The sequence below is a fragment of the Megascapheus bottae genome, chromosome 7, assembly GCF_031878675.1.
Source record: "Megascapheus bottae isolate mThoBot1 chromosome 7, mThoBot2.hap1, whole genome shotgun sequence".
In the NCBI taxonomy this organism is placed as follows: Eukaryota; Metazoa; Chordata; class Mammalia; order Rodentia; family Geomyidae; genus Megascapheus; species Megascapheus bottae.
Window position 1 is genome coordinate 31,486,462 of NC_143515.1, and position 24,899 is coordinate 31,511,360.

A 24,899-nucleotide genomic window follows, 5' to 3' on the forward strand; every position below is an offset into this window, starting at 1 on the left:
TCCCCGCGGCCTGCAGAAGCTGGATGAAAGCAACCAGGCTCCGCCCGCTAAAGAAAGGACCACGGAGGAGCGTCTCTTTCCACTGGCCAATCAGGATCGAGGAGAGGCGGGACGAGGAGAGGCCCCGCCCACGCGGAGGCGGCGCTAGATCCAGGTGTGAGGAGACCTTTCTACCCGGAAGTGGGAGGCAGGCCCTTAGGAGACAAGATTTGCTCTGCCTCCAAACTTGAATGTCTGGATCTGTATACATCAGATTTCTTAGAATCATCATGCCAGCTATGTCAGATTAGGTGGGCACGCTTGTGTCCACAAGGTCAGACTTTAATGAGTCACAAGAAATTCCCAAGCTATGTCAGTTTCATTGGCTTTTCTACCAGAAATTCTAATAATTTCACTTGATAGCAATTGGCAATCACAGGGTCTTTCATTCCAGTCTTAACTGATATGTTATAATAAGGTGTTTGTTGGGGGAAGGGCTAAGAAAGGATGAAAGAGATTGCAGAGTTCAGAGAGCTGTGGGAGAGGCACAGGCAGAGAGCTGATAGGAAGGCGAGGAAAAGTCCTTGTAGGGAATTAAATAAGAAGTATGGCCTTTAATGCACAGTTGATAAATGCAGAGTCTTTGCACAGTGTCATTAGTTCTAAGTGAGTTTTGTGCCATGGGCTCTCCAGCATGGGAGCAGAGTCTGAAGATAGAGGCAGGCTCTTCACTGTGGCCATTTGCTTCACTGTGGCTCATGGCTGTTTTTCTGACGATAGGGTCTGCGTGCCTGTCACCTCTCCATCTTGAGGTGTTCCTTGATATCTTTACAGGTATAATTCTGTGTTGGCACAAATCTCACGGTGTGCTGGCAAATGGTGGTTGGCCACTTTTCTAAGCAAAATGTAGAGTCATTCTATCTTCGCACTTATACTCAAAGTGTAACTTAGGTCAAACTATTGCTTAATGAAATAGTGCATTCGATAGGAGCTGGTAGCTCGTGCCTGTAATAGCTACTCAGAAGGCTGAGCAGAAAAGTCCATAAGACTCTTCACTCCCATTAACCACCAAAAAGCCAGTTCCCAGGCCCTGAGCTCAAGCCCCAGTACTGTCAAGCACACACACACACACACACACACACACACACACACACACACACACACACACACACACGGCCTGATATTGGCCTTTGCTATAACATATAACAAAATCTTCTGACTGAGATGTTTTTTTTCTTTCTCTTGCTAGCATAACATTTGGTTTGTTCATCTTTATTTGAGATGGAATAGTGCTTGTAGCCCAAGCCAGCCTTGAACTCAAGATCCTTCTGCCCCCACATTCTGTGTTATAGAATTAAAAGTTTGCACCATAACACTTAGCAGAGAATTGGGTTTTGAATTTGGGGATATTTGTTTGTTTCCTGGCTTACTTGCTTTTTGCCAGTCCTGGGGCTTGAATTCAAGGCCTGGGCACTGTCACTGAGCTGTCCCTGAGGTTAATGCTCAACTGCTTGAGCCACAGCTCCACTTCCAGGTTTTTTTTTTTCTTCTGTTTAATTGAAGATTGTGTGTATGTAGAAAAGCAATCAAGGCAAGAAGTGATTTTCTTGTTTATATCATTATGTTTTAAGAACAAAAAGACTAAGCCTCATTCGTAATTTTTTAAGGTTGACATCTTGAAATGCAAATGAAGCCCATCTAATTTCATTTATATAGACTTTGTTTAAAAACAGTTATGTAAAACAGCTTTCTTTTTAGTAGTACTTATTTTCCTTCCATTATAAACTATTTTGTCCTTAAAAAGACATAAAGGATGAAAAGACATTTAAAAAAAATCTCTCTATATACCTATCTAGCTTAAGAGAACATTGACAAATACTGTTGGGTATGATGGTGGGCATCTATAATCCTTGTTCAGGAGGATCATGAGTTCCAGGCCAGCCTGGGGAACATAGGAACCCTGGGAAAACCTGTCTCCACAACAACAAAATGCCATTCATATTTTCAATGTCCCCTTTCTCCAACTTATCTTTTTACTTCTCCTGTACTGAACCCTGCTCTTCAGTAAGATTTTGAATTTCATATAAATGGAATAATATGATGTATCTTTTTGAAAAATGCATTTTTCATTATTTTAGATCTTTGAGCTTCTATATAGGCAGTTTTAGTTTCTTTATTGCTATTCTAGTATCTAGTCTTCTGTGGGTAAGGCAATGCTCTGCTATTATGAACAATGACAAGGTATAATACCTATTATACAGGGTTTTACTATGGATTACATGAAGCAATGCTCATAAAGAGCTTAGGAGAATGTGTTATATGCACTCAATAACTGAAAATCATTGTTATAGTATAGCAAGAATTGATAGAACTCTCAGATTCATGAATTTACAGACTGATTAAAAGTTTCCTTGAAAGCTATTCTTGGGTGATATAGCTTACTATTTGGCTTACCTCAATTTTGGGGGTTGGGTCACTATGCAGGTTTGAATTCATGGCCTGTGCTTTCTCATCTTGCTTGCTTGGCTCAGATCTACCACTTGAGCCATGCCCCCAACCCTGAATTTTACTGATTAATCACTTTTACGGTTTTTAATTATTATCTTTAAATAGTTGTACATCAGGGTTTCAATTTAACATGCCTATTTATGTGTACAATGTGTCTTGATCAGAATCGCCCCTTCCATCGATCTTCCACACACACCATTTTGCTAGTTATTTGTGTTTGGTAGGGTTATGTACGAACAGCCTAAACCTCGTTAAATAAGATCTAACACCTACCATGTCATATTTCATCATACTATCATTGAGACCACAGCCCATAATAGATTTTTTATAGGCAAACAGCTGCAGAGCATCTTGCCTCATTTCTTGTGGCAAAATGTCTGATATCTGCCCATCTTTAGTTTAGATGATGCTCTAGACTTAGATTACAGAGTTGATGCTGAAATGAGTTAAAGCTTTGGGGATGGAATAAATGGAGCCTTTTGCATGGAAGAAGGACTGAACTCTGGTGATCAGGGGAAGAATGCTATGGCCTAAATACTTATTCTCTCCAAAATTCATATGCTGAAAATTATGAAATTTGGAGATAGTCGCTTTAGAAGGTAATTAGGTCATGAAGGTGGGCCCCTTATGAGCCCCCAGAAAGCGATCTGGGGACATGGAGAAAAGGCACCATCTGTGAACCAGAAAGCAGGCCCTCACTAGACACAGAATCTGCCAATGCTTTGATCTGTAACTTAAGCTCCAGAGCTGTAATATGTTTTTGTTCATTATAACAGTACAAATACATTGAGACAGCCATCATATCTTAGCTTGCTATAGTATATAATGGCCCTTTATTCCTTCCCTATTTTCCATGGCCTTGGCAGCCTTAAGAAGTACTTGTTAGATGTTTTGTTGGTAATACCTACATTCGGGTTTGTCTGGTTTTCTTGTGATTATACTGGGGTTTTAGATTTGGGAAAAGAATATCATAGCGACAAAGTGCCACTCTTTCCAGTCATCCCTGGTGATGTCAGCCTTCATCACTTGGCTAAAGTAGTGTTTGCCAGTTTTCTCCTCTGTGAAGTTACTGGGAAGGCAGACTATGATGTAAGTCTGACCTAAGTGAAGAAGAAACTGAAGGAAGCATCCTGGACTGTGGATATACAGCAAGTGTTGAATGATGGAGTCAGAGTGCCCATCTTAGAATTATTGTGTCTCCCAGGAGCAGATCTGCTGTAGTATCCCATCACACTCCTTCACTGGCTGGGAGCACCTTGTGAGAAAAGCAGCCTCCAGTGAACATGGTAGTGGATTTCTAAGCAACTGATGCTCTTTGCAAGATACTTTTTCATAACAATTACCATTACAATTCAAAGAATATCTTCAGGAAATATGTCACAGTCTCCCATATCTGGCACAGTCCTTTGAATATTAAAAAAAATCTATTTCATATGAATGGACTCTCTTACAGAGAGTCCAAAAGGAAATGTATTAGGGAAGGGGAAACAGTGCCAACAGGGCCATCCCCACACATCCCTGAAACTTCCCCTCCAAATCAACCCAAGTGAAGCCTAGATGATTCAGGGCCAATCTTGCCAGGGTTTTAATCTATGTTAACAATTGTTAATAGGTAAGGAGTAAGAGTTTCACAGTATTAAAAAAAAAAGAATCAATATATGGTTACTGGGAATAATGAGAACCATTTTAGAGTAAGGGTAGTGTTGAGGTTTGTCTGTTAAGGTAGGTGGATTACTTATAATAGACCCTTTATCCAAAAAAGAAACATAAACAAATTTTTAAGCCAAATAATAATTAAAATGCTTATTACAACAATAAATCTAGTACCAATGTAAAGGATAACCTGGAGATTACAGGCAGGAAGAAGAAATGGGAAAGAAGAACTGTTGAAAAGCTATCATTTAAAATGAAATGCTGACAGGGCCGGGAGTTTGGCCTAGTGGTAGAGTGCTTGCCTAGCATGCACAAAGACCCGGGTTTGATTCCTTGGTACCCCACATACACAGCAAAAAGCCGGAAGTGGTGCTGAGGCTCAAGTGGTAGAGTGCTAGCGCCTTGAGAAAATCCAAGGACAGTGCTCAGGCCCTGAGCTCAAGCCCAGGACTGGCAAAAAAAAAAAAAAAAAAAAAAAAAAAAAATGAAATGCTGACATTCTATTGCATATCAAACTTAAATATTTGGAATTTTGTGTTTGTGTTGTATGGTGTTGTTTTGCTGTGGTTTGGTTTGTTTGTTTTTTGGGGGTTTTTTTGTTTTGTTCTGTTTTTGCCAGTCCTGGGTTTGATCTCAGGGTCTGAGCACTGTCCTTGGACTTTCTCAAGGCTAGAGCTCTAGCCTCAGCACCACTCTGGCTTTTTTTTCTATATATGTGGTACCTAGGAATTGAACCTGGGTCTTTGTGCATGCTAGGCAAGCACTCTACCACTAGGCCAAACTCCCGGCCCAGGTTTATTTTCTTTGTGCAGGTACTAGGGCTTGAATTCAGGACCTTATCTTTTTTTCTCAGAGATGTGGAGCCCCAGGCCCAAGCCAGCTTTTTTTTTTTTTTTTTTTTTTTTTTGAGTAGTTTATTGGAGATCAGAGTCTCATGGACTTTCCTGCCTGGCTGGCTTCAAACTGGATACTCAGATCTCAGCGTCCTGAGTAGCTAGAATTACATGTGTGAGCCACCAGCACCTAACAGATTGAAGTGTTTTGTTTTGTTTTGTTTTGTTTTAGAAGTTAAACAGTTTTATTCTGTGCCTAGCATTGAGAAGCATACTGACCCGTGAGTGAGAGAGCTACCCCGCCTAATCTTTCAGGCTACTTTTTGAAGTGTTTTTTGTTGTTGTTTTGTTTTTTTGTTTTTAAGTATATTTACGATGTCAGGCATCACTGGATCACACTTGTGATCCTAGCTACTAAGGGAGGCTGAGTTCTGACAGTCACGGTTCAAAGCTAACCTGGGCTGGAAAATCTGTGAGACTTTTATCTTCCATTAACCACCAAAAAGCTGCAAGTAGAGCTGTGGCTCAAATGGTAGGGTGCCAGACCAAGCCGGAAAGTCCTATCTCCAATACATTACCAAAAGGCTGGAAGTGGAGGTGTGGCTCAAGTGGTAGAGCACTAGGGTTGAAGGGTCGGTGTCCAGGCCTCGAGTTCAAGCCCCAGGACTGGGACGTGCGGGCACACACACACACACACACACACACACACACACACACACACACACACACGCCCCAGTGGCTCATGCCCAGGCAGGTAAGCCCATAAGACTCTCCAACAAACTACTCAGAAAAAAAAAGAGGCTGAATGCTAGAGAGAAAATAGAGGATTGGCCCATTCCGGGCTGCGGCGGGGGTCGAGGGGGGTTGGCCCCCTTGGGGGGGGGACTCCCGCGGTGGTGGGAGGGGCGCTGACGTGCGGGGAGGGGGGCTGGGGGCGAGTCCTGAGGAGGACCAGGCAGCGCCTGAGGACTACCTCAGGGCGCCCGCCCGAAGGAGACTGGCTGGCGAGAGAGGTGCTTCGTCGTCGTCGTCGAGCAGGACGCCTGAGGGGCGAAGCCCGAGGCGGGGACCCATGACTTCCTCCACGGGAAGGCCTGGTGTCCAGGTAGGAAGCGCGGCCGGCCCCACGCCTCGCGGAAGGAGACTTGCTGGGGATCCGCTCTGTCAGTCGGCCCGCGGGGCAGGCCCGGGGGTCAGGCCAGGGCGCGGGCGGCGCAGGCCCGGGGGTCAGGCCAGGGCGCGGGCCGCGGGGCAGGCCCCACGCCAGGCCGAGGCACAGGGCGCGGTGCAGGCCGCTGTGCAGGCCCAGGGCCAGGCCCGCTCAGCATCCGCGTGCGCGCCCTCGGGGCTGAATGGCCCAGAGGCCCTGACACTGAGGAACACCGCCATCGCACTTACTTTACTCACAAGAAAAAAAAAAAAAAACAAAACATGGTGGTCCTCAACCCGTAACCTCACCACTCAGCCGAGGCCGGAGAGTCCCGAGTTCGAGGCCAGCTGGGCCTTGGGCAACAACAGAATAAGATGGTGGGGGAAAAAAAGCACACACCCAACACAAAACAAGTTTAAGTGGAAGAGAATGTTTTAATATTGCCCCCTTTCAGAAGAAAACTTGAAATTTTAGGACCAACAAAAAAAAAACTATTAATTTAATAATTAAAATGAAAGGGCCAGGAGTTTAGCCTAGTGGGAAAAGTACTTACCTAGCATGCATGAAGACCCGGGTTCGATTCCTTGGTACCACATACATAGAAAAAGCTGGAAGTGGTGCTGAGGCTCAAGTGGTAGAGCGCTAGCCTTGAGAAAACCCAAGGACAGAGCTCAGGCCTCAGTTCACGCCCCAGGACTGGCAAAGAAAAAAAAAGGGGGGGGGCAATACATGCTCTGGAGGTGCATTTTGTTCTGTTTTGTTTTGTGTGCGCTGGGGATGGGCCTGTCACTTGCTAGGTCAGCATTCTACTACCTAATTGTACCCCAAGCGCCCCGCTTAAAGGACTTCAGAGGGGCCTTGGAATGGAGCAGGAACCATCCAATCATATATTAATCATTTATTACTGGAAGAAGCCTAGGGACCATTAAAGGCGTGAGGGCCAAAAAGGATAGTGTTTTGTTGAGGGCAAGTAAAGGGGCCCTAACCTGTCCTTTTAAATGCAGATGGGAGAGGAGCAGAGTCCTGTTTGGGAACTGTGGGGCTGCAGTTGGGCAGCCTATAGCCTAGCCTGAAAATGGGCGGAAGACAGATACAGAACTTGGAGGCCAAGTTGAGAAGTACGGCCTGTGTTTCGGAGGTGTAGTCAGAAGTCTCTGGAGAGTTTTTAGTGCTGGAGTGACTGGGTTTTTCATGGTTCCAAGCCCAGTTCCAGATTTAACCAGTTTTGCAGGGAAGAACTACTCAGTGATTTTGGCAAAAGTAGAGAGTACTGGGTCAAAACTAAGGTCAGATCCTGTGTAGTATTAGTAGTATATCCAAGCATAACTGTCTTGCTTGATCCTGTTTGAGTACAGAAGGAAAATTACTGCCTATTTAGGGACTCTTCCATTTAAAGGAGTTTCACAATTACATATTAGTACTGAAACCACATAGAAATCCTAACCAAGGGGAAATTTTGAACACTGTCAAACATTGAAAGCCAGGGCATGTCATCATAGCTAGTCAGAAGGCTGAGATTCAGAGATGAAGTTTCAAAGCCAGCATGGGCAGGCAAGTGGGTGAGACTCTTACCTCCATCGAACCACCAAAAAGCCAGAGTGGAATTGTGACTCAAACTGTAGAGTGCTAGCCTTGGATGAAAAAGCTGGAGGACAGCTCCCAGAACCTAAGTTCAAGCGCAAGTAGGGACACAAAAAATAAGTTTCCAAGTATCAAATTGATTGTAACGGGCCGGGAGTTTGGCCTAGTGGTTAAGGTGCTTGCCTAGCACGCATGAAGACCCGGGTTCGATTCCTCGGTACCATATACATAGAAAAAAGCCGGAGTGGTGCTGAGGCTCAAGTGGTAGAGCTCTCACCTTGAGAAAGTCCAAGGACAGTGCTCAGGCCCTGAGTTCAAGCCCAGGACTGGCAAAAAAAAAATTGATTGTAACATGCAGAAATTGGTTCTATGCACTCGATGTAAAAATACCACAAGAGATTTTTATAGGAAGTGGAGGCATGGCTTATGACTGGAGGGTAGGACATAAACAAAAACAAACAGAAACAACAACAAAAAAGCAAGAGCTCAAGACCTGAGTTCAAGCCTCAGTACTGACAAAGAAAGAGAGAATTTATACTGTTGCTGTCTTGGTAAATAATTAGGTATTGATTGAATTTCTGGTTCAAGAATTCTTTCAACAAATTGCTATATTCATGTCTTGACCTTATGAAGGACCCTCTGTTATCTTTTTTTCTTTCTTTTGGGATGTGTGTATGCATTCAAAGTCAGTTGAATGAACTCAACTCGTGGCTTGCTAGGCAGGCACTTTGGCACTGAAGCTATACCCCAGCCCCTACAAATGATTCTTGAAGAGAGTTTAAATACTTTATATGAGATAGAAATCAATCCAAAATTCTCACCATGAGAGAAGTATAGTCATATTCTCACTTTTAAGGGTTACCGTTACCAATCAATATGCTAGACACTGAGAGAAAAGACTACATGGCAATTTTCCACCCATAAGAAGTTCATATGATGGGAGATATATCGTAGAAACAAATTACAATATAATACAATGACTACTAATCCAGAAACAAGGCTTCTGAAAACAGCTTACTTTGAAGTTTGGCTTTTATACAGCTTCTTTATTAATTCCACATAGCATCTCTAAGTATTCTCACATTTATAGTTAGACATCTGGATCCAGGGGCCACTGCTAATATGATAGCCTAGTTTAGTATCCAATCTCACTTCTTTCTGAACTTAACCCCCACAAATTGTGTCATTTCTTTCAACAAACATTTAATCCAGTTTCCTTAAAGCCAATGATTTCTCTTTCCTTTACCATAGGTATAGACAATATCCTTTTTCCAGATTCTGGCTACATCTCCACCTCTGGTTAGACTGTCATGCATCACAGGCGATCTCTTGGTTCAGGCTTCTCCGCTGCCACTAAGATTAACCAGCAACCTCCTCGGCTTCTCATTGTGCACATCCCCTTACCGTCCTGGGCTGACATCTGCTCCAACCTCTGTGAGGCTCTGCAGAACTTTTTCTCTCTAGCCTGTAGTTTGATGGGCCCCAGCCGCATGTCTCTGTTCAGCTTATACATGGTACAAAATCAGCATGAGTGTATCCTCCCTTTTGTGGTGAGTATATCTATATTTATTCAATTTCTCCTGAAAACAAATATGAGATTTCTGGATCAGAGATTACAAGTTTTTGTTTAAAGCGCTCACTCCTCATATCTAATAGGCCACAGATAATCCCCATATCATCCTGTCTGCATGAGAGCTGGGACTGCGCAAGAGAATTATTAAGAATTTTAATAGGGTGGGGATGGGGGGGAGAGGGAAATGGGGACCAAGACATGTGAAAGGGTATCAATGTATGGGAATTAATGCACCATCTATCTGGCAAATATCATGTAACCTTTCTATTAATTACAATAAAAAATATATGAAAAAAAGAATTTTAATAGGATATACTACTTCCCTGGACCTTGACATTTACAATTCTTTGAATAGTAATTCTTTTTGTCTCCTATGAATTGTAAATGCTAAGGCAGTAAGTCTCTAAATGTCTTCAGAGGTTTGTCAATTAAGTCATGGTTTTATTTCCTAGCTTATCTTTTGCAATTTCCTTTGCTCAGAAAATGCTGAGCTCAGGAACAGAGCTATAATACTATAGTCTGAGATTATTAGGAGGTGGAGATCCAAGACTCACAGTTCCAAGTCAGCCCAGGCAGGAAAATCCATGAGATTCTTATCTCCAATTAACTACCAAAAAAAAGAAGAAGAAGAAGAAGCCTGAAGTGGAGCTATGGCTCAAGGGGTAGGACATTATCCTTGAGCGGAAGAGCTCGAGCACAGCACTCTGACCCTGAGTTCAAGCTCCAGAATTGGCACCAAAATAATAGTAAACAAATAATTATCATCAGCATCAGCATCATAAAATAAAATTGCAGAATAGCTCAAAGGTAAGTATTAATATAAACACTAGAGAAAAGACAAAGGCAATACTAACAGAAATACTCATATACTTAAATTATGTTAATGTAATTTAAAATACATTTTTAAAAAGAAAGACAAAATAAATGAAGCAAAGAAGGCAATAAAAACATTTAAGGAAAGTGAAGAGATGAAATAATAAAGATTAAAATGCTGGGCACTCACAGTGGCTCATTCTGCAATCCTAGTTCAGAAGGCTGAGATCTGAGAGTCGAGACTCAAAGTCAGCCAACTAGGATTACAAGCCTGAACTGCTACACCCAGCAAAACATCATTATTAATAGAAAAATCTTAGTGAATGTCTGAGAAATTAAGATAATGTCTAATGCTAACCCTGCTAAGCAACCAGTTTGCAGATGACTAACGTAAAACTAAGTAGTCATAACTAGATTAGTATTAGGTGAGTGAATGAATGAGTTAAAACACTTTCTTGCGCCGGGAGTGTAGCCTAATGATATAGTGCTTGCCTAGCATGCATGAAGCCCTGGGTTCAATTCCCTAGTACCACATAAACAGAAAAGGCCATGAAGGTGCTATGGCTCAAGTGGTAGAGTGCTTGCCTTGAGAAAGCTCTGTGATGGTGCCCAGACCCTGAGTGCAAGCCCCAGGACTGGCAATGCAACATCAGACAAAAACTCTCTTTTGTATTTCTGAAAAAGCCACACAAATTTTCTTTCTTCTAGTACAGGGTAGTTTTAGTGTTTTCCTGGAACATATCTGGCAGTATACATTTGTCAACTCAATTTTCAAGAAAAGAAAGATCTAAAGAGTAATTGTTAATGAAATTAGACTGTCAATTAGTCTGAAACCCAATTCGAGCTTTATATCTTTGATTCATTTTTCTCTGCAGCAAGTGAAAGAGAACTTTGTTAGGTTACAAGCCTGCATCTCTGAGCTCCGCATGCTGCAGAGGGAAGGTTATTTCAGACCACAGAGCATTTCTCTGAAGTTGGCAGTAGAGGATGGGCTACAACAGTTCAAACAATACAGCAGACATGTGACAGGTGCCACTCTGCCTTATACTTTCCTGGAGGTAAGAAATGCTGGCCCTTAAGACTAAAAGCCGACTTCCCATTTCATCCCATATAGATGTTGCATTATTTATCCTTCTTACGTTATTCATGTTTCATATATGTTGAATATAATTTTCAAGGTTAAATTTATAGCTCCTTGAAGACAAAACAAATGTTTTTCTCCATGCTATAACCTAAGTAATTTTTTTTGCCAGTCTTGGGGCTTGAACTCAGAGCCTGAGCACTGTCCTTGGGCTTTTCTCAAGGCTAGCGCTCTACCACATGAGCCACAGCTCCACTGCCAACTTTTTCTATGTATGTGGTATCAAGGAGTCAAACATGGGTCTTCATGCATACTAGGCAAGCACTCTACCATCACTTGGCCAAATTCCTGGCCCCTCAAGTAATTCTTAAGATTTAAGTAGGTATGCAAAGAACCTGGAATAATAGGGACTGAGGAAGAAGAAGAAGAAGAAGAAGAAGAAGAAGAAGAAGAAGAAGAAGGAGGAGGAGGAGGAGGAGGAGGAGGAGGAGGAGGAGGAGGAGGAGGAGGAGGAGGAGGAGGAGGAGGAGGAGGAGGAGGAGGAGAAGGAGAAGGGAAAAAAAAGGCAGGAATAGCCAGACTCTGGTGGGTTAAGCCTATAATTGTAGCTACTCAGGAGGCAGAGATCTGAAGATCACCATTGGAGGGCAGCTCAGGCAGGAAAGTCTAAGAGTCTCTTATCTCCAATTAAGCACAAAAACAAAATAAGCTGTGACTCAAGTGGTAAATTGCTAGCCTTTAGCAAAAAAAAAACTTCACCCAGGCCCTGAGTTCAAGCTCCAGGACTTGGAAAAAGGAAGAGGAGGAGGAGGAGGAGGAAAGGAAAGAAGGAAATTGTCTTTAATCAAATCTTGCTATCAATTGAATAACTTTTTCTTAGAATTTACAAGTATAAAACCTGCTGCTCTCCCAGTACCAAACCATGACAATTTAAAAAATATGCGTAAGTCATGATTAGATGCTCCAGTTGCACTAGTTAATGTGAGTTAAAACACTTTCAGCGTCTCATAACCTCACATGAAAACAGATGTGTTGAAAGTAAACTTGTGACACTTCTGGCTTCTAGTTTCACATGTACAGAGTTTAGAAGTCTCTGAAACAACTGTTTGGATACCAAAGAGAAGTTAAATTACCGGGGAAACCACTGCCTCCAAAATTAGAGAGGACATCAAGCCTAAGCTTGTTAACTTGATAAATTGCTGAAGGCTATGTAGACAAGTCTAAAAGTTACAAACTCCAGAGGGAACCAGTCAACCTCCACACTTTTCTGAGTTTTGCCTCTAGTAGTTCAACTGATATTCACAATATATTTACAAGAAAGCCCAGGAAATTTCCTCAGGGAAAAGGAAAACATTTTATAATATATCAGAAAATTGTGTTGTTTTTGACAAGTTGTGTCCTCTGGAAAACTAGTTAAACAGAGTCTAGCCTGCTTGGGTTTCAAAAGAGCCTAACTGATCTGGGGGATAAGAAATACCATACTATAACTTTCTATCTGTGTGTGTGTGTGCGCGTGCACGCATGTATGCACAGTGGATGGACAGATACTAAGGTTTGAACTCAGGTCCTCATTCTCTCTCTCTTTTTTTTTTTTGCTCCTCTACCACCTGAACCATGCCTTTAGTTCCCTTAAATATTAATATTTTTCAAAAGTCAGAGGTCAGCAGTCAAATCTCAAAGGTCAGAGAGGGGTCAAGAGTCAAGGGTTAAGACAAGGTTAGTGTTTAGGGTCAGGGTGGAAGTTGGGGGTTAGGGTCAGGGTTAGGGCTAGAGTTCGGCCTACAGCTGGGGCTAGGATTAGAGTTAGTGCTGGGCTAGCATTAGTGCTGGGGCTAGGGTTAGGGCGAGGGTTGGGTTGGGGTCAGGGTGAGAGTGAGTAAGGGTTAGGGTGATAGGGTTAGGGTTAGAGTGGGTTAGGAAAGGTTGGAGTTGGGGTTAGGTTTAGAGTCAAGGTCAGGATGCAGTGGTCAAAGGTCAGGGGTTAATGGATCTTTTTTTAAAGGTCTCACCAGAATCTGCCAAATGAAATTTGATTTATATAATTCTTTAGCATTTTGGTTAAGATCAAATAAAATTAGATTTGTAAGTTGCAGTTAAATATTCCTCTTTGCATTGAGCACAATAACTACTAGTACAAATTTGTGTGTTTATCCTCTAGACACATTATGTACCTCACTCTACACATCATGGAGAATAGACCCAATAATTCTTGGATTTATTTTCAGATTACTGTCCTGACTTCTCATCCTGGAAAAGAAGTGGTCAAACAATTGGAGGAAGGGTTGAAAGATATTGACCTAGGTAGGGTCAGAAGGCTTCAGGTTGTTGAGGTCACGAAGGGAATCCTGGAGCAAATGGACTCTGAGTCTCCTGATGAGGCTGGCAGTGATGGTAAGATTTTTAAAAATTGAATCTCATTATGTTTTCGAGCTGGCTTTGAATTCAAAATCAAGTTGGCTAAAGAATTTCGTCTGTGTGTGTGTGTGTGTGTGTGTGTGTGTGTGTGTGTGTGTGTGTACACGTGTGTGCGTGTGCCAGTACTAGAGCTTGAACTCAGAGCCTGGGCACTGTCCTTGAGCCACAGCTCCACTTCTGGCATTTGGTGGCTAATTAGAAATAAGGGGCCTGCTCCGACTGACTTCAAAACACATCCTTCACATCTCAGACTCCTGAGTAGTTAAGATTACAGTCATGAGCCACTGATATCTGGTAAGAATTCTTTTAATATAAATTTGTTGTTACTATTAAGGTATTGTTGGGAGAGGGGTTACCATTTCATAAGTCAGGTAATGCATTTACCTGATAAAATTTTAAGTAAATATAGTTCGTTTTTTTAAATGAACATAAATTTATTTGACTCACAATTCTGAAATACTGAGAAGTCTAAGATTCAGGGGTTTTCTGCTGAGGGTCTTCCCACTGTGTCATAATATTGTGGCAGGTACCACAAGGTAAAAGAGTGAGACAGAGACAGAGATGAGAGGAAATGACTTCATGAGAAGGAATCAAACTTTGTCCTTTTACTTCTTTGTTTTCTTTGTACTAGTACTGAGACTTAAACTCAGGTCCTTGCATTATCACTTGGCTTTCTTACTTACAGCTGGCCTTCTCTTGAGCCATGCCTCCAGTCCATCATTTTGTTGGTAATTGGACATAGAGTCTTGTGGACTTTTCTGTCAGAAAATTTAAATACTTCAAGTCTAAGTAGCTAGGATTTCAGATGTGAGCCAAGAGGGCCTGTCAAACTGGGCCTTTTATAAGGATCCCACCTTATACTGTTTTTTGGCAATTTTTTTTGTCAGTCATGGGGCTTGAACTCTGGGCCTGCGCAATGTCCTTGAGATCTTCAGCTCAAGGCTACTGCTCTACCCCTTGAGCTACAGCACCACTCTTACACTTTTTGTGTGTGAAAGTTCTCTCACACAGAAGAAGTTTTCTACTTCAGTATTTGTCTTTAATGCTGAAGCTGTTTCTGTTGTTCTGGGCCTGTCATGAAGCAATATATCATCACAGCAAGACAGTAGAGCAATGCAACTCTACTCTTGATAGACAGGAAATAGAGCAAAAACAGTTTAAAATTTTTTTTGATCAGTTATGGGGCTTGAACTCAAGGCCTAGGCACTGTCCCTAAGCTTTTTTTGCTCAAAGATAGCATTCTACCACTCTGAGCCACAGCTCATTTCCAATTTTCTATTGGCTAATTGGAGATAAGAGTCTCACAGACTTTCCTGCCCAGACTGTCTTGGAGCCACAATCCTCAGATTTCAGCCTCCTGAGTAGTTAGGATTAGAGACATGAGCCAATGGCATCCGGCTTCCACTTATATTTTAATGGGATCATTATAGAACTAATTTTCTTTAATGTTCTTCCTTTATATGTGTTAAAAATTATTTACAGGTAGAACTAATTTTAATGGTTTTATGATTTTTTTATTGTATGGTTGAACTATAATCACTTACTAGGGACCATTTTATTTATTACATTTCACTATAATAATCAGTGCTCTGAGAGGATATTTAGATGAAGGAACTAATGATCAATGCAGTTACCCAGGGTCTGGGGTGCAAAAAGGTATCACACTTAAAGTTTAATGGTCTATGGCTATTGTCTTAAATTTCTTAGTAACTTTATCTATTGTGTATGCCTGTGTATGTGTCTATGCTCACACATATGCCAGTAGTAGAGTTTGAACTTAGAGCCTGATACTTTCACTCAGCATTTTCACTCATGACTCACACTACCACTTGAACCATGCTTCCAGCCCAACCCAGACCCATAGAGATCAGGTCTCTCAGGACTGGCAAAAAAAAAAAAAGAATGTTTCTTGTAGTTGTGTGCCAGTATTAGGGCTTAAACTCAGGACCTAGCACTATTTATTTATTTGTTTGTTTGTTTTTACTGTTCCTAGGGCTTGAACTCAGGGCCTGGGCACTGTCCTTGAGTTTTCTCAAAGCTAGTGCTCTGTCACTTGAGCCACAGCACCCCTTCCATCTTTTTCTGTGTACGTGGTACTGAGGAATTGAACCCAGGACTTTTGTACATGCTAGTAGGCAGGTACTCTACTGCTGGGCCACATTCCCAGCCATGTACCTAGCACTCTTACTGTTTAGTGCTCTTATTTGGCTTTTTTTTTTTTTGCCAGTCCTGGGCTTGAGCTCAGGGCCTGAGCACTGTCCTTGGACTTTCTCAAGGCTAGAGCTCTACCACTTGAGCCTCAGCACCACTTCCGGCTTTTTTCTATATATGTGGTACCAAGGAATCGAACCCGGGTCTTCATGCATGCTAGGCAAGCACTTTAACCACTAGGCCAAACTCCCGGCCCTTATTTGGCTTTTTTACTCAAGGTTGGTACTGTACCACTTGAGCTATTCCTCTACTGAACAAAAAAATTCATAAGTATTCATTTATTGTTTTATATATGTATATAGTTATATGTATTTCAGGCCTTCATTTATATAAAATGAAATTATTTTATCAAAAAACAGATATATTCAATGTTTACATTCTATTTGGGGTTATTTTTGACTTGATTAAAGATTCCACTAATTATGACATGTATTTTAATATATTAACTGTAAGTCACATTTATTGAATAAATAAAACATATTAGTCTTTGATCTTAGGTAAAAGAATTCAGAAACAGACATTTGCACAAAATAACATACCTTTAAATACAAAGAACTATCAAGAATGTCATAAAGGCCACCTAGATAATTTATAATAGAAAATAACCCTGTTGCAAAAGCAAAAAAGGCAGTATATTCTCAAGCATAGGGTCTTTCTTTTCTTTTACCACACTGCAAAAAAAAATTATATATATATATATATATAAAATAGCTTTCTACAGAATGAAATAAATTTACCCAAACTAAAACAGCCACAGTGATCACTATATTTTGTCATTCCGAGGCAGCTGACTGGGCTGATAAGAACATGTACTCCTTGAGTATGCAAGTCTATCAGCCCCTTACAAATCAACCTTACAATGCTATCAACGTGCCTACAATCCTCAGCCATGTACACAAAAATATCAGGTTTCTTTTCTAAGTGCCTCAAACCATCTGTTTAGTATTTCCTCCTAGAGTTTTCCAGAGATCAATGTCAAGATCCTTTAGAAAGGTATTTTGTCCATATGTGTTCTCAGGAAACACAAAATGTTAACAATCCAAACAAAGAAGGTAATTGCTTCTTAAAGAATTCCAGAGAGACCCAGAGATTGGAGGAAGCCTCTCCTATGCTTCTGTGCAATGTTAGACTCCAGATACTGATTTTTTTCCCCTCTTTTAGTGTCTTAGAAAATAGAGTAGAAAACAAAACTTCTCATTAATTTTGTCTTTGGTAGCTGCCTCAAAGTCATTTCTCTATGATATTAAGACCAAAGTAGAACCACTGTGGTGTTTATTACCTAAAGCTTTTTTTTTTTAGCATAAAGAAGTATTTGTTTAACTCATTACTAGCAGCTTGGTCTCAGAAAAATAATAACCTGTCTCTTCTTTATAAGTAAATATTTTTGCATAGTGACATAGTACATATTTTTGCATGTTTGTAATCCTAGCTATTCAGAAGGCTGAGATCTGATGATTTGCATGCAAGGCCAGCCCAAGTAGGAAAGTCTATGAGGTTCTTATCTCCAACTAGCCACCCAAAAACCTAGAAGATGAGCTGTGGCTCAAGTGGTAGAGGGCTGGCCTGAAGAGAGGAAAAAAAAAAAAGGCAAACACAAAAGCTGAGGGATAAAGCCCAAGCACTGTAGCACATGTTCATTCCATGAACATGCCATGGAATTTTACTCCTGTCTGAACCAAACTTTAATCCGTGTGTGTGTGCATGCGTGTGTGTGTGTGTGTGTGTGTGTGTGTGTGTGTGTGTGTGTATACGTATATATGGAAGTATTTCATTCTTTAATGTTTGAGTCTTTGTTCAGTCTATCTTCAGCTGTACTCTTTTGATGAGACACAAATAAGAACAAATAAGAAGACAGCTTCTTGGGCCGGGAGTTTGGCCTAGTGGTTAAAGTGCTTGCCTAGCATGCACAGAGACACGGGTTCGATTCCTCGGTACCACATACATAGAAAAAAGCTGGAAGTGGTGCTGAGGCTCAAGCGGAAGAGCTCTAGCCTTGAGAAAGTCCAAGGACAGTGCTCAGGCCCTGAGCTCAAGCCCAGGACTGGCAAAAAAAAAAAAAAAGAAGACAGCTTCTAATGGTAGAAATCCCTGCATGACTAGTCAGGGCTGGAAAAGAGGAGACTGCTTGAATGTTACCCATGGAACTACTAGACCCATTCCTCTATCCTTACTGCCTCCACTACCACACTCTGAAGAAGGGTGATGGGAAGGCAAGACTGAGTGAGACACTGGACACTCGTGGCACATCCCCAGATACTTTTAAAATATTAGAAATTCAAAGGATAAGTAGCCCTGGATCTGTTCTGTCCCAATCTTGGACATGTCCATATCCAAACCAAAGCCTCACAATGAGAAAACCACTCTTTTTTAAAGTAACAATAGTGACATGTAGCTACATGAACACATTCATCTAGAGGTCTCATCCTTCACTTTAGTAGCTCATTACCAAAGTCTTTTATTCAACTACCACCGTTTTAAAGAATTTTCCCTGGCCAGCCAAGCTACAAATTTATATACAAACACACATGTGCTTATAGTCACACATTACCCCTGCTTTTTTTCAGTACACAGGATCTGCAGTTGCACTGTTTCATTCAATAAGAAACTATCCTCTTTCTTTCTTTCCTTCTTTCTCTTCCTTTCTTTCTTCTTTGTACCAGTCCTAAAGCTTGTACTCAGGGCCTGGACTTTATCCCTGCGCTTTTTTTCCAGTCCTGGAGCTTGAACTCAGGGCCTGAGCACTGTCCTTGGATTTTCTCAAGGTTAGACCTCTAACACTCGAGCCTCAGCACCATTTCTGGCTTTTTTCTATGTATGTGGTACCAAGGAATCGAACCCAGGTCTTCCTGTATGCTAGGCAAGCACTCTATCACTAGGCCAAACTCCCGGCCCCCTAGTTAACTTCTTATAGCTACTTCTATAACTGAAGAGTAGACGATACTGATAGTAAACTGACTCAGGAAGGCTAACATTATGACCACATGCTCTTTGTAGTGGACCTTGACATTTGATGGGGTCACAAAGACCTTTTGCAAATCTGGTCGAAGCTAAGGGCCTATCATCTTCGCTGAACAATCAAAATGCAGCTATACACATACACATACAGATGAAACTACATACAATGTCAGATGCTTCTCACATTGCTCATCTCAGGACAGGCCAACTGAGGGTCATTTGCAAGTGAATGCGTCTGGCCTCTAAGCTAGGGATTTTGTGGAACTGGACCAATGTGCAAGACAGGGCAAGAGTTTTATTTCCTATTCCTTTGGACATTTTATGTTGAAAAGTACAGATATTATGTATACATGTAGAAAATTCTATTATAAACACATTTCAGTTGCATAACCCTATTTTAGGCTTCTTTCAGGAAGGGATTAGGCATTCCTTCTGCTTTAGGCAGAACTTGATTTTCTTCTTTCTTTCTTTCTTCCTTTCTTTTATTTTATTTTTGGTCAGTCATGGGTCTTGAACTCAGGGCCTAGGTGCTGTCCCTGAGCTATTTTGCTCAAGCTTAACACTCTACCACTTTGAACCACAGTTCCTCTTCTGATTTCTGGTGGTTAATTGGAGGTAAGAGTCTTAGAATGTCCTGCCTAGTCTGATTTTGAACCTTGATTCTCAGATCTCAGCCTCTGAGTTGCTAAGATTTCAGGTGGGCTAAGCCTGATTTTCAGTCATTTGAATTTCTTGGGTTTTGTCGTTATCATTGCCCTTTCAGAGGGGAGGGTTAAAAATTCTATGAAGAGGATCTATAGGTATGAGTCAAATGATAGAGCACCAGCCTTGAGCAAGAGCTTGTAGCCCTGAGTTAAAATCCTTTAGCAGCACTTTAAAAAAAGGATATTACTGCATATGGCCACAGGGAGGCAGGCTAAGTCCAAAAATGGACTGTGAATGTAGCCTGCCTCTAAGGTTGCAGTGGTAGAGGCCATTCTTAAGCTTCATAATGCAACTTCACTCCTTTACCCAGCTGTTAGCAGGACCTGTGACTTAGGGCCCACAATGCCCCCTCTCTTGGGCCACTGTGGGAATTACTCTTCATCTGAGAAGGGCAGAGTCTCCTCCTAAACCTCAGGTTTAGCAGATTTAGTTGTATTTTCAGTATTTTCAATAATAGATGTTGTTGTTCTTAGGTACAGTAGTGATAAGAAAAAATAGGTAGAGGCCATGATAAGTGACTGGAAGAAACTAATTTAAATGCCTTATCCTAAAGCAGCTAGCATTTTGCTGGTGAACGAGAAGGAAGAAACCTATTGCCTGCCACTTTTGGATAATTATATCACATTTTAATACCTCATGATAAATAGGAAGTAGTCTGTACTACTAGGAACTAATACAATTATATAATACAACTAGTATTTCACCTTGTGGTAACTATAACTAGGTGATACTATTCACTCAAAACCACTTTCCTAAGTTTCAAGGCACAATACAAATCCTGATCTTTTCATAAACTCCTACTACCTTTCATAAGCTCAGAAAAAAAAAGAAGAAACCATTTTAGAGGAGATAAAACTAACCAATGTGATTTAAATTGTCCAAATGAAGAGGTGAAACTGTGGCTCAAGTGGCAGAGCTCTACACTGAGCACAAAGAAGATTAGGCACAGTGTCCCAGGCCCTGAGTTCAAGTCCCAAGACTAGAAAAAAATAATAAATTTCCCAAATGAAGTTCACATATATCCAAGAAATGTGAATTAAAGCCAGATAAAGGAGGATATAGTTAAGAAAAAATAGACAAGTCAGAGCTGAATTGAATGCTGGAGGAGGGGCAGGCAGGCCATAAAGTGACAGAGTAATAAAAGCTCAAAGGAAGGAAGGAAGTAGGTCATATGACAAGAAGACTAACAGCTGAAGCAGAAGAGTTACAGGAAAAGTAATAAGAGCAGTTGTTTAACCCAACAAGCCTTTGCTTAGCTTCAGCTCTGTGCAGCACATTGAACTAAGGAATAGAGAAGGTTCATGTGAAAAGAAATTATTCCTATACTTGTCTGGTTTTATTAAAGTGAGAGAAATCAAATGGTAATATACTATTTATACATATATAACATATACTGTGAAGTACCAAGCACTACAAATTGACACATTCATCCTCTAGACACCAGTTCCATCAATAAGGCTTCAGACAAATCTTGCTATTCTCAATAACCACCATCCCCTCTTAAAGGAGTTGTTTTTCATTAGTCTCAATATCAGGGTCTTATTGTTTTAACTATCTGGAGAAACCCTCTTTTTCTTATTTCAGATTGTGTGTGTGTGTGTGTGTGTCCATCGTGGGGCTTGAACTCTGGGGCTGGGTGCTGTCCCTGAGCTCTTCTGCTCAAGGTTACCACTCTACCCCCTGAGCCACAGGGCCACTTCCGGTTTTCTAGTGGTTAATTGGAGAAAAGAGTCTCATCATCTTTAGTTCCCAGGCTGGCTTTGAACCTTGATCCTCAGATCTCAGCCTGCTGAGTAACTAGGATTACAGGTGTGAGCCACCGTGCCTGGCTTAAAAATCTTTTCTTTTTTTTTTTTTTTTTTTTTTTGGTCAGTCTTGGGGCTTGAACTCTGGGCCTGAGTGTTATTCCTGGCTTAAGCCTAGCACTCTACTGTTTGAGCCACAGAGCCACTTCCTTATTTCAGATTCTTTTTTTAAAAAAAAAAGATAACTGGGGCCAGGAGTTTGGCCTAGTAGTAAAGTGCTTGCCTAGCATGCACGACGACCCCAGTTCCATTCCTCGGTACCACATACTTAGAAAAAAGCCGTAAGTGGTGCTAAGGCTCAAGCAGTAGAGCTCTAGCCTTGAGCTCAAGCCCAGGACTGACAAAAAAAAAAAAAAAGTAACTAAGTTAGGCTCCGTGGCTTAGCTCCAATGCTCCAATTAATCTCTAGAACACTAGAAAATAGGAAATGGGGCTATGCCTCCAGGGGTCGGGTGGTAGCCTTGAGCTGAAGAGCTCAGAGATAGCACCCAGGCCCTGAGTTCAAGCCCCATGACCCACACACACAAAAAAAAAAACAACTATATTTTTCCTCTCACAGTGGTGGCAGTAGGAGTTTCTAATCTCTTACACTTTATACTTATTTGTCATGTCCAGAATTCTGTCACTGGGACTCAACAAATTACCTTCTCTACATTCTGAACTCCTTTACACATTCTATTGCTTCAGTTCTGTAACTGCACTCTTATGCTTTAATAACTGTTTTGCCCCATGGAAGAGAAGTTGTCCAGTCAGTTCTATACTTGTTACTCAAGTCAAAGTTCATAGGCTTGGAAAAATTAAATTACCTCTTGTTTTGGTAAAATAAAATTTATATTCTTTATATTTTTATTGGCATCAATTAGTTTTACAAGGCAATTTTTCCTTGACAAGTTTATTTATTTTTTTTTTTTTTTTGCCAGTCCTGGGCTTGAGCTTAGGGCCTGAGCACTGTCCTTGGATTTTCTCAAGGCTAGAGCTCTACCACTTGAGCCTCAGCACCACTTCAGGCTTTTTCTATATATGTGGTACCGAGGAATCGAACCCAGGTCTTCACGCATGCTAGGCAAGCACTTTAACCACTAGGCCAAACTCCAGGCCGGACAAGTTTATATATGCATACAATGTATCTTGACCTTGATCAGATTCATTCCTTCCATCACCTCCCTCATCTTTACTGCCCTTTTTTCCTAAGTATTCTAAGCAATCTTTATTGTTCCACCTCACACATGTAAAGTGTTTTGACCTTTTTCACATTCCTACATTTTTTTTGTGTGCGTCATGGGGCTTGAACTCAGCCTGGGCACTGTCTCTGAACCCTTCAATTCAAGGCTACCATCCTGTCCCTAGGCCTGGACGTTGTCTCTGAGCTCCTCAGCTCAAGGCTACCACCCTACCCTTGAGCCAAGCCCCACTTCCTGTTTTCTAGAGGTTAATTGGAGATAAGAGTCTCAGGTCCCTTTGTGCCCAGGCTGTCTTTGAACCTTGATCCTCAGGTCTCAGCCTCCTGAGAAGCTAGAATTACAGGCGTGAGCCACCACACCCAGCCCTATATTACTTTTTAAAGAATGTTTTGCTCACAAAGAATACTTCTTTAGAGATAACTTTGTATTTATCACTATAGTACTGTAAAGCATGATGTATAGGAATGATCCAAAATACTGCTCTTAGTAAAACCTTTAGTGCAATGCAGTTAGTACACATTAATAAAAATAATAACAGAAAAGTGAAATAGATTCTCACTGGAGTGCCAGTGAGAGGGAAAATGGATAATGAAGAGGGTAAATGAGGATGAATGTAATTGAAGTAGTTTATTTGCATGTATAAAAATAGAATATTAAGAGCCTGGAGTTTGGCCTAGTTATAGCGTGCTTGCCTAGCATATACAAAGTTTGATTCCTCAGTACCACATACATAGAAAAAAGCCAGAAATGGTGCTGTGGCTCAAGTGGTAGAGCACTAGTCTTGAGAGAGCCCAAGAACAGTGCTCAAGCCCTGAGTTCAAGGCTCAGGACTGGCAAAAAGAAATAGAAGGTTGAAACCTGTTAAAATTGTCTTAACAAAGGGAAATGAGTAAAAGTGATAGAGGAGGTGTGACTGATCAGGATATATGTGTGGAAATGTTACAATGAAACTTCCCATGTACAACTAACGGTGTGCTAATTTTAAAAAGTAAAAAGCATAATATTTTAAAAATTCCTTAAATATAGTATGAAAGCATATCTCAGCTGCCTAGCAAGTAGGAGACCTGAGTTCAAACCCCAGTCCTGGAGGGAAAAAAAATCCAAAAAAATAAAATAAGGGCTCAGAATCACACACACACTATAACTGAATGAATCCTCATGACTATCCATCAAAAATGGCAGCGTTCTAATCATCTGGCCAAAGAAGAAATGCAGTTGGTGCCAGGTTCAGCTGCAGGATGAGTGTTAACTATGATGTGAAGGCCTCTAACTCTCCCCATATACCTCCCTTGGGTCAGAGCCAATACCTTGGACTGAACCCCTTTTGTTTCTTGTGGAAAGTTTGCCACCTCTACCAACAGGTCTCCAGGAATGTAATTCTAGAAATAAACTTGCCTTCTCCCTGAGGTTCACGAGTTACACACAGAAGCTAATTCATTAGAGCAACTGGTTTTTCTTAGGCCCTTTGTAAAAGTATTTCAGAGAGTGCCTCACAGTGAGGGATCCTCGTGGGTTTCGGTCCAACTCTGGCCTCATTTCCTCTGTCTGTGCTTCATCCACCACCTGATATTTGACTTTCACTGACACTAGCCTGGGCTAGTGCTGCCTGAAGCCAGAACTACACTCGCAAAGCCATCTTACCCCACCCAGCCAATACCTCTCATTCAGATCACATCACAAAGATCATCTCCATCCTGTTTGCTTCCAACCACTAGCTTTAGTTAGTGTGAAATAGCATCAGTGACACTATTTCTGATCGTAAAATGGAACCTAATAGTTCATCGGGCTTTTTTTAGTTTTTTATGACAGAAGTGATAACATAAAGCTGAAGTCCTTCTTGTTAACTAAGTATTTAATTCACGTTGCTATAAAACATGTATGTGTGTGCACTGCATGCACTGATACTCGGGACCTCAGGACCTTGAGTTCCTGCTCAGCTTTTCATTTTTAATTGGTGCTCTACTACTTGAGTTCCACCTACAATTCCAGCTTTTTGCTGCTTAATTAGAGATAAGAGTCTCATATATCCTTCTGCCTGAGCTGGCTCTAAACCAGGAACCTCAGAGCTTACCTTTCCAAGTAGCTTGGATTACAGGGGTAAGCCACAGGCACCTAGTTCTAGAATATTTTTAAATATAAAAATATGAAACTGAAGGAAAATTCAAAGTCTGAGGATGTGACTTTGTTGTAGAGTGACTAACAGGCCTGAGCCCCTGAGTTTAATTCCCAAAAGCTTAAAAAAAAAAAAAAAAAAAAAACCAGAAACCAGTGGCTTGCACCTATAATTCTAACTACTCAGGAGGCTAAGATCTGAGGCTCACAGTTCAAAACCAGCCCAGGCAGGAAAGTCTATGAGACTCTTATCTCCAATAAACTACTCAAAAAAAGCTGGAAATGGTGCTGTGGCTCAAGTAATACAACACCAGCCTTGAGCCAAAAGAAACTCAGTAATAATG

General features: G+C 41.3%; 1 protein-coding gene across 4 annotated transcripts in view; it reads left to right on the top strand.

Annotated features, from left to right (window-relative positions):
- The first annotated feature begins 6,006 nt into the window (after positions 1-6,006).
- M1ap (meiosis 1 associated protein) overlaps positions 6,007-24,899 on the top strand; it is a 47,404-nt gene continuing 28,511 nt past the window's right edge. For all 4 annotated transcript variants that reach the window (XM_090336612.1, XM_090336615.1, XM_090336614.1 and 1 more), the window contains exons 1-4: positions 6,007-6,078; positions 8,956-9,254; positions 10,966-11,148; positions 13,397-13,562. In XM_090336612.1, the coding sequence (XP_090192738.1) occupies positions 9,015-9,254; positions 10,966-11,148; positions 13,397-13,562 (589 nt within the window). In that variant the 5' untranslated portion in view covers positions 6,007-6,078; positions 8,956-9,014. The remainder of the gene's footprint in view (positions 6,079-8,955; positions 9,255-10,965; positions 11,149-13,396; positions 13,563-24,899) is intronic.